At 46.5% G+C, this 13,033-nt stretch overlaps 1 protein-coding gene across 2 annotated transcripts in view; it reads right to left on the bottom strand.

The window, feature by feature from the left end:
- Window positions 1–9,600: 9,600 nt before the first annotated feature.
- LOC138488295 (multidrug and toxin extrusion protein 2-like) overlaps window positions 9,601–13,033 on the bottom strand; it is a 398,530-nt gene continuing 395,097 nt past the window's right edge. Inside the window, exon 17 of one of the 2 annotated variants that reach the window (XM_069615178.1) lies at window positions 9,601–11,357. In XM_069615178.1, coding sequence (XP_069471279.1) covers window positions 11,134–11,357 — 224 coding nt within the window. In that variant the 3' untranslated portion in view covers window positions 9,601–11,133. The remainder of the gene's footprint in view (window positions 11,358–13,033) is intronic. The other variant, XM_069615177.1, reaches the window with a different exon arrangement.

Consider the following 13,033-nt stretch of genomic DNA (forward strand, 5'->3'; position numbering starts at 1 on the left):
TATGTGGAAGTGGTTAGCTGCCCGAGAGAGCAGTTCATTCAGGAGGGGCTGATTATCTATTGGGGAATCAGACACTGGGGCTTCCCTTTCGACTGGTGAGTCCATTCTGAAAATATCTGGGCTATTTTCTGGCTCATCCTCGTCTTCGTCCTCTCCGTAATAATCTGACACTGCGAGATCTTCTGGTGTCTCAAAATCCTGGCCCTCTATAAGGGAAGAGTCTCCTTGGCCTGTAGGGAAAAGGCAAGAATAGGGTTGGACCTCGAAGGGGTCTGAAGCCTTTACTGGTGTCTCGACCCGGGGCCTTTTATTTGAAGGGATAGGGTCCCTTGAACCTGAGGGAGAAGATTCCTGAGGGTTTAAAGCTAGTAGTTGGTCAGGGTGTCTTTCGAAGAAATTTGCTAAGGAGGACATCCTTGACATTACTCTGTCAATGTCCTCGCATGACCAGAGTTTTGAGCTTGGGGTGACCTTGCTGGAACTCTCTATGGACTGTCCCTGAGAAGACTTGGACGGGGAAGTCAGTTCTATTGTTGTGGGGGATTGCAAGGGTTGTTTCCTTTGTTGCTTACCCCCTTCCCCGTGGGTGGAAGTGTGTTTACCCTTTCCCTTATCTTTCGACGCCTGGCGTCGAGGATCGGAGGTGGAATCCCAGTGTTTCGACCTAGGCTTCGAAACTGGGCCCTCCTCACTCCCAAGTGATGTACCCTTTCCCTGGGGTGCAGGCTGGGGATGGAAGCCGTGTTCGTCTCCGGACGAGTGATCTTCCGTGATGTTAATGGGCGAGGCACTATGTGCAAGTGTGGAGGCTTGCCTGACGTCGTGCGGCGACCTCGACCGGGACCGCCCAGAGGACGTCCTTTCGGACCGCTCCTTCTGTGCCTCTTTCCGAGGTTTCGACGACGTCGAATCTCGGGTGGGTTTTTTGTGTTTAGCGTGTGTATGTGTAACGCTCTTGTCGCCGGGGGACTTCCCCATAGTCGCCGGGACGGACGACCTTCCGAGGCCGGGGACGTGCGTTAGGCTGTCTTTCGACGCCTTGGTGCCCTCGCCGTCCGAAAGTCCGGCGTCGCTGCCGTCGCTCAAGGTACCCTCCGCCTCCATAGCTGCTAGCTTGGCGTGGTGGGCCCAACGCTTGGTGGAGCGGTCCTTAAGAGTCTTTGTCTTAAACCTGCTACAGGCCCTGCAACCCGCCTCGGGGTGGTCTCTGGGCAGGCAAAGGTTGCACGTAGCGTGCTTATCTACCCAAGGGTATTTCTTATTACACTTGGGGCAAAACTGAAAGGGCGTACCCTCCATACGCGCCTGTGGGCAGCGGGCAAGTGTGTGTAGGTAAGAAGGTGTCTATAACCGAGTGTGGAAGTGTACCACCCCCCACTCTCCCTACTTGTAGGGCCGAGGCCAGCGGCCCAGGCCCGAGCCGAGGCGGAAGCCTCAAGGCCCAATCCGTCGGGTTTCGACGTTGATCTCCTCCCCGGTTCGGCGTCGAGATGCTGGTCGACGTAAGGGTGACAAAATGGGGCAAATTAGAATTAGTTTTAAGTGTAAATATGGCAAAGCCAGGGAACTCCGATGAAGTGCTTCCGACCAGAATGGCGGAAAAAAACAATCTGGGGATCCTAGACGCGTGAGGGATCATGGGTACAGTGGACGTCACACTAGGGATAGTATTACTGGCACGCCCTGTGTCGATGCCCTTTTTCGATTTTCGAAAAACAAACTGTAATATTCCGCAGCTTCCACTAGATGTCGGCCTATGCACAGCATGTGATCTAAGCAGATTCCACAAGCCTCAGAAATATATATATGGAGCGGGGGATTAAGGGGTTGAAACGGGTGGGGAAGGAGTTGGGAGGGGTTAAAACATCAGGAAGCGGGTGGCTTTGGGGGACCCTCCTTCCCCAAATAGAAAGAAGTGTGGTGATTTTTTCAATGGATTTATTGGGTAAAAAAGTCATTTGAAAAAGATTTTTTTCAGTAAAACCCCGTACAACCGTGGATCTCTACAGTATATACGATTGGCCCCTCTTCCCTCAGCGCCATACTGTTTAAGGCTCTTGATCAAGCCTGGTGCTCCACAAGGGTTCACCCACGAGCAGATCCCTCCATGTAGAGTCAAGTCAAAGGCAGTTATATCCCTCAGTGCGGGTGCCTAGAGATTACCGTCTGGTTGTGTCTGGGGCCATTCAGCCATTTCGTCAACCACGTTCCAGAAGTCTACATGAATATGATCCACTGTATGTGGGCAAAGGCATGATTGTGCTCTCCGGATCCACTGGTCTATCAGGAGCTGAGCGTGACTACATCTTTGCGCTGCAGCTTCCATGCCACCAAAATGTCATATAACATGCATTAGTCTCCGGTTGAAGAAAGTAATTTAATTCGGGCTCTGCTAAGGTTGGTTGAATCTTTAAAAGTTAAGTAGCCCACAAACCTGGAATGGCCATACATTTTAGAAATCTGGGTGGTCAGCCAACAGTTCTCTTGGGCTTCTTTCACATACACAATGGGCCTCATTACAAGTCCAGTGGTAACCTGCTGGTGCTACCGGCGGGTTGCCGCCGGACTTGTAACACTGTTTCCACCATTTGAGATCCTAATCCCTCCAGTACATTACAAGTCCCGGCGGGTCAGGATGTCAGGTGGCAGAAAGTGTAAGTCTCCATTCCCATGGGGTCGCAGCATGGGAATGGGGACACGGAAGCACTGGCACGCAGAGTTGTAGTGTGGCGGTCCGGAACTTGTAATGAGGCCCAATGTTAATAAACATTTATTGCCATTAAGGGGACTCTATCTCAAGATACTTACTCAAAGAATGCATTGCACCGGCCCGTCTATTTAAGAGAAGTGTGCTTTTCGTTATTTGTTGGGACCGGGAGCTAGAGCTGTAGACCGTAACACCCACATAATTAATGCCCCAGACGCGCCCCCATGCAAAGCAAAAACAGCCAGAAACAGCTACCTTTGCATGGTCCCCGGGCACAAATACATGCACCCTTGAAACAGTGCGTGGGTTCCCGCAACTGTTACCGCCACTCCAACAACGTCAGTACGATTTATCGTAACATGGATAAAATTCGGAAAATCTGCATGCAAACCCCGTAAACCGTTCCTGCACCCCGCTACACTGTGTATGCATACCTATAAGTTAGATCGGAACCCCAGCTGCGTACACAGACCCCTAATTCCGACACCCGATCTTTCCTCTGTGCAGTGAATCCTTTGTGCAAGTGCCTGTATGCCTGCTTTCAGGTGGCGGATCGAATGAGGGCTTTGTGTGGCCCTTTCCCTGCCGAAAGGTTGCACGGTTGGATCCATGAATACGTAGCGTTCCTCGAAAAAGTGGGCACGCGATGGACTGACAGCAGGCCGTCGTCCGTAAAGCCTACATTTTCCCTTGTTCTACCACATTTTATGAGTTCCGCCCCTTCCCTGCCCTCTGCACAAGCCACACCCATGCTCTGCGTGGTGTCTCGCGCAAAGCACTTGGCCACTCGCAGAGACGTGCCGAGCCTGTGCAAAGTCCCTGCAGAGTCCATAAAATAACAAACGGGATTTTGCACACAGTTTGCTGCATAAGGTCCCTATTTACAGCACAAATAATTCCATGAATCGGGCCCTTAATATATAAAAGAAACGGGAGTGAGGTCACAATGCAACACCAGCATTGATAGGGAAGGGGTGAGTAGCTGCGCCCCATGAATCTATCTTTCTACCCCCGAGTGTAGGTTATGGAACATCTTAATATCTTCTAGTAGTGCTAAAGAAACCCCATGCTGTGCTTAAACTTTCCATACGATTAATCTACCTACTCTATTGAATGTCGTTTAGAGACCGATTCTTCCAGGCAGAACAATAAAGATTTGCTATAAATGTTAGCCATGCCTCCTACAGATTCCAGCTACCTCTGCTACCCTCACCCTGGGTGCATCCCCTATCTACAGCGCTCTGTTCCATCCCATCTAGGTTTATATACATTCCACACATACATATTTAGGAACAGAATGTCAGGTCATGATCAGTGGAAGATCAATGAAAGTAGTACTGGCCCGGCCGGATTACGAGTTGGGCGCTAAATGGGCTTTTTTACCTCCAGCTTTTTCCTGGACATGAAAATCCCATTTAGTGCCCTGTTTTCGCCGCTATTACCACCTGCTGTATTAGCGGTCAGTATTTGCACCGAAAATGCCCCATTGGGTCAACCCGTGATTCAGGGCTAATAACGCCAGACCGGCTAGCGCTAACTATTACAGTTTGGCGGTATTACAGCCGGAATGCCACCCCACTCAGGGCCTCATCACGAGTTGGGCGGTATCCCAGCTGGAATACCGCTCGACTGTAATAGCCTTAGCATCCACCGGTCCAGCAGCATTACCGCCGGACCACCAGTTGGGCGTTAACGGTAAATCCCCATTCCCCATTGGGTCCATTGGATACAATTGGGAATTTTTGACGCTAATACTGCGGGCTAATGCAGCCGGAGGCAATACTGCTGAAAACAGGGCGCTAAATGGGATTTTCACCTCCAGAAAAAAGTTGGAGGTAAAACAGCCCATTTAGCGCCCAACTCGTGATAGGGCCAGCCCTAAAATGCAGCAGGAATACCCTTACCGCCACATTTAAGGCCTACCGCCCAACTCGTGATGATGCCCCCAGTGTCTCTTCGAAATAATTTTCTATTCTAACAGCGGGGTTTCACACACGCAGAGGGAGCAGGATGAGTTAAAGGATATCTCGGAAAAAACGTATTCTTTTTTAAAATGTATATTTTATTGTGTCTAGTTCAAAGAACTTCTAAAATGTTGCATTATCCTCAAATTATTATATCACAGTTCATATTTTCAATAGATTTACAAAATGCAGCCAAACTCGATAAAGTGCAATGTGCAATGAAGATCTGCCAGAATTAAGGCAAAAGTTCAAAGGGCCTGACTTTTGATCGTCTCATAATCACAAAAAAATCTTTCTATATTACACATAGAAACACATCCCAAAGTGCGTCCTTCAGTTGTTACATGTTTCGGCGTTTCTAGTACATGATTTAATTTACAGATATGACAGTATCTGTTATTAGGGCGAAGCTTCATCTTGGTGCCACACACCGTTAAAACAGGTTGTTTATAGGTAGCACTAGAATTAATTTCCGAACAGCAGGGTTGGGGCATTGTAGAAGATATGGTTGTGTAGTCTTGTGCTCGGTGGACACAAAGGTCTCCCACTAAGGCCCTGGTCGATTCCTCTCTGGCCCCACCCGGCCATGGCAGAGCTACATTTTCACGCTTTACTGCATACTCCGATCCATCCCCAGATCCGCAGCTATACCAATGCTACCTGCTGCAGATCGTCGGGACCGCTGTAACCACCGATGCCAAAGCCATTTTATCTACGTTGCGCCAGGTAAAACCAATTCCTCTACTGCTGCGTACCCTTACCCTCATCCCTACCCATCCAAACTGTATTGGAGGTGGACGCCCCTACAGGGCTCACTTCTCCTGTTCTCTTTTGCCACCTGGCATGCGCTACTTCACTGCGTCGTCATTCACTACTCACTGTTGCGATCAATGAGTTGACTCACACAAATTATCTCCATTCATGACTATGCATTCCTGGTGTAGCCCCCACCTACTCTAGGTGCGGCTTCACACCATCATACATGTCACTCCTTACTTCGGGACTTCTTTCACTCTCATTGACAATGCATCTACACCTGGTTGATCCCTGGCCTGCCCACTTGATCACGCATACCAATTGTGCATCGATGCATCGCCAGCGAGTGGGGTTTTGTCCTGCTTGTTAGCCTTTTCTGTAAGTTTTTCTGTATATGTTTACTCCCTATTGTATTTTCCAGCTCACATTGGATCCACCTCCTACGTACCCCCCTGCATTATGAGGTGTGACTTTACCTGAATGTAAATGTACCATGCATTTCACGTTTGCGTATTATGTCCACATGCACCCCAGATGTAGCCCCCCGTACCGTGAGGCATGGCTTTACCTGAATGCACATGCATTTCACTTTTGCCTATTATGTCCACATGCACCACAGATGAAGCCCCTGTACCACGAGGCGTGGCTTTACCTAAATGCGTATGCATTTCACTTTTGCTTATTATGTCCACATGCACCCCAGACGTACCCCAGTACAATGAGATGTGGCTTTACCTGAATGCGCATGCATTTCACTTTTGCCTATTATATCCACATGCACCCCAGATGTACCCCCAGTACAAGGAGGTGTGGCTTTACCTGAATGCGCATGCATTTCACTTTTGCCTGTTATGTTCACATGCACCTTAGATGTAGCCCCTGTACCATGAGGAATGGCTTTACCTGAATGCGAATGCATTTCACTTTTGCCTATTATGTCCACATGCGCCCCAGATGTAGCCCTGTGCCATGAGGCGTGGCTTTACCTGAATGTGCATGCATTTCACTTTTGCCTATTATGTGCAAATGCACCTCAGATGTAGCCCCTGTACCACAAGGCGTGGCTTTACCTGAATGCGCATGCATTTCACTTTTGCCTATTATATCCACATGCACCCCAGATGTACCCCAGTACAAGGAGGTGTGGCTTCACCCGAATGCGCATGCATTTCACTTTTGCCTGTTATGTTCACATGCACCTTAGATGTAGCCCCTGTACCATGAGGAATGGCTTTACCTGAATACGAATGCATTTCACTTTTGCCTATTATGTCCACATTTGCCCCAGATGTAGCCCTGTGCCATGAGGCGTGGCTTTACCTGAATGTGCATGCACTTCACTTTTGCCTATTATGTCCACATGCACCTCAGATGTAGCCCCTGTACCACAAGGCGTGGCTTTACCTGAATGCGCATGCATTTCACTTTTGCCTATTATATCCACATGCACCCCAGATGTACCCCAGTACAAGGAGGTGTGGCTTCACCCGAATGCGCATGCATTTCACTTTTGCCTGTTATGTTCACATGCACCTTAGATGTAGCCCCTGTACCATGAGGAATGGCTTTACCTGAATACGAATGCATTTCACTTTTGCCTATTATGTCCACATTTGCCCCAGATGTAGCCCTGTGCCATGAGGCGTGGCTTTACCTGAATGTGCATGCACTTCACTTTTGCCTATTATGTTCACATGCACCTTAGATGTAGCCCCTGTACAATGAGGAATGGCTTTACCTGAATACGAATGCATTTCACTTTTGCCTATTATGTCCACATGCACCCCAGATGTACCCCAGTACAAGGAGGTGTGGCTTCACCCGAATGCGCATGCATTTCACTTTTGCCTGTTATGTTCACATGCACCTTAGATGTAGCCCCTGTACCATGAGGAATGGCTTTACCTGAATACGAATGCATTTCACTTTTGCCTATTATGTCCACATTTGCCCCAGATGTAGCCCTGTGCCATGAGGCGTGGCTTTACCTGAATGTGCATGCACTTCACTTTTGCCTATTATGTTCACATGCACCTCAGATGTAGCCCCTGTACCACAAGGCGTGGCTTTACCTGAATGCGCATGCATTTCACTTTTGCCTATTATATCCACATGCACCCCAGATGTACCCCAGTACAAGGAGGTGTGGCTTCACCCGAATGCGCATGCATTTCACTTTTGCCTGTTATGTTCACATGCACCTTAGATGTAGCCCCTGTACCATGAGGAATGGCTTTACCTGAATACGAATGCATTTCACTTTTGCCTATTATGTCCACATTTGCCCCAGATGTAGCCCTGTGCCATGAGGCGTGGCTTTACCTGAATGTGCATGCACTTCACTTTTGCCTATTATGTTCACATGCACCTTAGATGTAGCCCCTGTACCATGAGGAATGGCTTTACCTGAATACGAATGCATTTCACTTTTGCCTATTATGTCCACATGCACCCTAGATATAGCCCCTGTACCATGAGGTGTGGCTTTACCTGGATGTGCATGCATTTCACTTTTGCCTATTATGTCCACATGCACCCTAGATATAGCCCCTGTACCATGAGGTGTGGCTTTACCTGAATGTGCATGCATTTCACTTTTGCCTATTATGTCCACATGCACCCTAGATGTAGCCCCTGTACCATGAGGTGTGGCTTTACCTGAATGTGCATGCATTTCACTTTTGCCTATTATGTCCACATGCACCCTAGATATAGCCCCTGTACCATGAGGTATGGCTTTACCTGAATGTGTTGCAATCTTCCATCATGCTTTCATTATTATGTTTACACTTGTACTGTAACTAGTAGCTAGTTGCCTCTTGGTTTTGTGCGCTGCTATAAATGTAAAAATAAATACATAAATAAATAAATTATACTTGTGAACCACCAACTGAACTTCTTGATAAGACTTGAATTTGTTTAGGCGACTATTATTCAAATTCCAAACCCATAGTTCCAGTCTTGTTTTTGTTGGAAATAATTGTCCCCAAAAGTCACCTTCTGTACACACCCCACTTGTTCAAATAACACTGTTCAGATCCTTATATGTTTTGGCGTCTAACAGTGGTCTCAGAATTAAGATTTGCGCCGATCACAGACAACAACGGGCATTTAGGAGAACTGGAGGCCTTGATATAAAATTCCCCTCCACTTTTTAATGCCACACCTCGAAGGGAGATCAGACCTAGTTCCAATCTAAGATATTCCATTGGAACACTCAGGGAGAGATTCAGGATTGTACGCCGATATTGATCCCTTATTGTCAAAGCTTCAAGACCATACACTATTGCTGGGCAACAGCTTAGCTTATAAAGAGAAAGAATACCCGCCTGCTTCACACCATCATAAAGCGCACCGAGGTGTAACCAACAGCCTGCTTCACACCATCATAAATCACACCGAGGTGTAACCAACAGCCTGCTTCACACCATCATACAGCACACTGAGGTGTAACCAACAGCCTGCTTCACACCATCATAAAGCACACCGAGGTGTAACCAACAGCCTGCTTCACACCATCATAAAGCACACCGAGGTGTAACCAACAGCCTGCTTCACACCATCATATAGCACACCGAGGTGTAACCAACAGCCTGCTTCACACCATCATAAAGCACACCGAGGTGTAACCAACAGCCTGCTTCACACCATCATATAGCGCACCGAGGTGTAACCAACAGCCTGCTTCACACCATCATAAATCACACCGAGGTGTAACCAACAGCCTGCTTCACACCATCATAAAGCACACCGAGGTGTAACCAACAGCCTGCTTCACACCATCATAAAGCACACCGAGGTGTAACCAACAGCCTGCTTCACACCATCATAAAGCACACCGAGGTGTAACCAACAGCCTGCTTCACACCATCATACAGCACACTGAGGTGGGCTGCTCTCCTATTTTTATATCCACCAACTCACCAGAGCCGGTTCTCTTCCCAATCTCAACACCCAGATAAGAGTAACAGCATTCAAGAAAAGTATGGTCAAAAAATGCCTGAAATCCCGAAAACGTAAGTGCGATTCAGCAGAGCACCTGGTCCCTTGGCAGAAAGGCAGGAGCGCCTGCATCGATTTCACACGGCAGTTTGTCCCAGTCGGACTTTTGCAAACAGGTGGGAAGCGGGGAGATTGGGGCAACAGGACAGCACAAATTCGATTGCAGAAGGCTTAGAAACACAGGCACGGACGGCTTTATTTGTAAAGAGTTTCTTTTAGTGCACTTATTTATTACCAACCAGAATTCGCAGAGAAAGCGTTGGCCGCATAATACACTTTGCGCTCTTGGCATGTGTTTCATGAGGCAGGTGAGCAATCATGAACAATACCAGCATCTTTATCTTTAAACATTTATATCATCGTTTGATTAAACAAAGCGGCATCGCGAGCTCTCACGAACGAAAAGCGAGCCTCCGAATTATACCTCATGGGATGTGGCCTTGCTATGAATGATCGTGTTCTGACCGTTTTTTGAACAAAGTGCTTCTCTCCTTATCTGACTAAGGAATTCTAGGTGTAAACATGACAGACATTAACGTGTACATCATGTCTGTTCTGTACTGACGCCTGAAGTAAGAGAAGGATGGCCCCTCCTCTTGCCACTCCGGGCTTGCATAAGATAGCAGCACCCTTGGAGGTCTGCCTTCAGACCTGGTTAGAGGTGCTGAGGGGTGGGCGCTTTGGACTACTGAAATATGGGAAGAGGTGCCTTGTGAAAAGAGGGGGGGAGGGTAGCGGAGCAGACGAGAAGAGAGGGGGAGGATGTAGGATCCACATTCTGGCTTCCGGTTCCGGCCACAGCCTTGGAAAGTGAGGACCAGTAATAGGCTACTGATGAGTAGAGACACTTGGAGCAATGTTTATCAGTTCCAGTGGAGCTTGGCGGATACCTGTGGAATCTGTCAGGGTAAAGCAGGACTAATATGGGCCTATATTTAAATGAACCCCCACCCACTAGAACATGGCTGACAGATATACTTTGCTTTATCATGTAGTCTTTGGGCAACCATCCATCCATGCCTGATGTTTAGAGGCCTGATCATCATCGTGTAGATGGCATTAACCACTGCTACTCACTTGCTGCCTTCATGCAGTTCTCAGGGCACAGGATCATGAATGGTGCTTACATTTTCTTCAGGACCTGATGTAAATGATGGCAAATGATGGCAAAGTGCAAATGTTTGAGCCTGTCCAAACTGAAGTTGCTTAGGAAAACACTGTCCATCCGTGGCGAACATAACTCTGTGGTCGAACCAGGTCCCTCCACATCATTATTATGGCCTTCCACATAAATACTCGCCATGCTTTTTGCTCCCATTCCACTCCTTGTTGGAGTTCGCCCTACGAGATCTCCAAAGGCCAGGATTTTCATTCTTTCTATAAAGATTCCTCACCACCAACAGAGCGGCGCTCTCTTCAAAGGCAGCAGAGCCAAAGAGCGCCCGTGTATTGTGCTTCCTCTGAAAGTTGCCCTTCTCAGATATGACGCAAAGTCATGAGCACAAAGCATTGTATCACTTCTCAGTCCATCAGACCAAGCATCAAGAAATCCCGGGAAGGATCCTACTCTTCTTTCGGCGTTACAAGGAGCCATTTTCGTTACGAGGAGCCATTTTCGTTACGAGGAGCCATCTCATCAGTGGGATATGATCCACAAGTGAAGTTGGTTCTGGTCTTGCCCCAGCATCCTCTTTTGGTTTAGATCTAACCATTGCTGGTTAATTCCAGTCTTACCAACAACCCCAAAAGCAAAACTGAAACAGCAACTACGACAGCAAGGCCCCTGCGGAAAATGAGTGCTTCCACTGATAAGGTTTCGCCAATGGTTGCGACGGCACAAGGAGCGGTTTCTTGGAGCAGGGCGATCTCATCCATTTGGTCCTCAATCTGGAAATCGACACATTCCTCCAGTTCCTCTGCAGAATAAGCTGTGAAATCAAAATGTAGCATATGGTTAATATATTCAAATAACCTATGAAATTCTACACAGCTAACATGACCAACGCATGCATTTGCTTTTGTTCTGGAAAAAAAGTTACTCACCTTCAATTCTTTATCTTTGAAATATTCCCAGAAGCTTGGCTGGGAACCAAAGCTTGCCTCACTCTGCGCCTTAGATACTGCCAAGCACAGAGACCAGGAACATTTCAAAACAATGGAGGCCAAGAAGACATACAACAAATCGCCAGAGAAAAATAATTACCCCATGCTCCGGTATCCGGTAATATTTTCCTCATGTATATGGTTGCCATACATAATATCGCCGGGAAAAGGTCATGGCGACATTATGTATGGTGACCATATATGTGGGATCAAGGGGAGAAGGGGTGTCCCACAGTCCTCTTGAAAAAAACAAAGGTTTTGGGGGCGGCGGGGGTGTCCCATGTAATAATGACTGACTTTTTTGCCAGACGACATTTTTGCAGGGACATTATTACATGGAACCAAGAGCATTAGATTTAAGCCAATCATGATTTTCGGAACAAACGCAGAGAGAAAGTTCCTGCCTTGCAGTTTTCTTCAATGGGTACAGCCCTAAAAAATTAAGTTGTTGCTACTCTTCCCTTGTTGGAACAAGAAATGTGGACCTTTGTTTGATCATCACTGCCTGCTGAGACTACGGTTCCAGGCTTAAATACTCTATAAACGTAAACAAAATAAAAAGGAAGAGGTGAAAAATAAACTAATTTGAAATTCAAGATAGTTTATTCAGCAATAATGACGAACATAAACATATCATTTACCATAAAACTTCTGGTTAACTATTACATTATGTTTTAAAAAAAGAACGTGTTATCAAATGAGGTCACCCTCCATGACCCTACCACTAGAAAGCCATGATTTTTTTTTTTAATTCATTTGTTTTGGTTAAGTACACCTTTACAAATGTTTGTTACACTTTAAAACAACAGTATCAACATATATTTTTATATCATTAGAACATATAAAAGTATTAGTAAACATGAATATCATATTCCGCTAATAAATTAAAATCAAAATCAAACAGAGCTTCTAGTCTCTTCAAATTACTTCATACAGAATCTTCAATACAGCTATATCATTTCATCATTCTTATAGGTATTAATCCTTCTTATAGCAACCTTTAAGGTTTTCCTCAAGAACAACAATAAAGCGTATTCCCCCACATGCATTGTGACCATAGCAGCTCTCTTGAGAGAGCTAAACTGCCATTTTAAAATTTTCCTAAATGCAGTCTTCTAACGGTTTCAGGCTCATTACAGTACATAACCAAGTGTTTGAGCGACTCAGGACTGTCTTTGTTGCCACAAAATCTACAACACCTTCCCACACCACGATGTAAAGCTTCTGACCAGTACTTGGCTCTCTCTCCCGTTTTATAAGATTTAATTTAAATCTCAAATAAACATGTCTTGCTTTCGGACAGGGAAATAACAGTAAATATTGCAGTCTGGGTGATTGTTTATGAAAAAAGTAGTAATGATCATTATAAGATTTGTATGCTGCATTACCCTCTATGATGTTTGCCCAATCCATTTGGAAAAATGTTCTTTTTACCACATTCTGTTGTTCATACAATTCTTTGTGGTCCATCGCTATTACTAAGTAATAGCTCTTCCATCTT

This window comes from Ambystoma mexicanum, chromosome 9 (genome assembly GCF_040938575.1).
Source record: "Ambystoma mexicanum isolate Mex_15411 chromosome 9, UKY_AmexF1_1, whole genome shotgun sequence".
Classification (NCBI taxonomy): Eukaryota; Metazoa; Chordata; class Amphibia; order Caudata; family Ambystomatidae; genus Ambystoma; species Ambystoma mexicanum.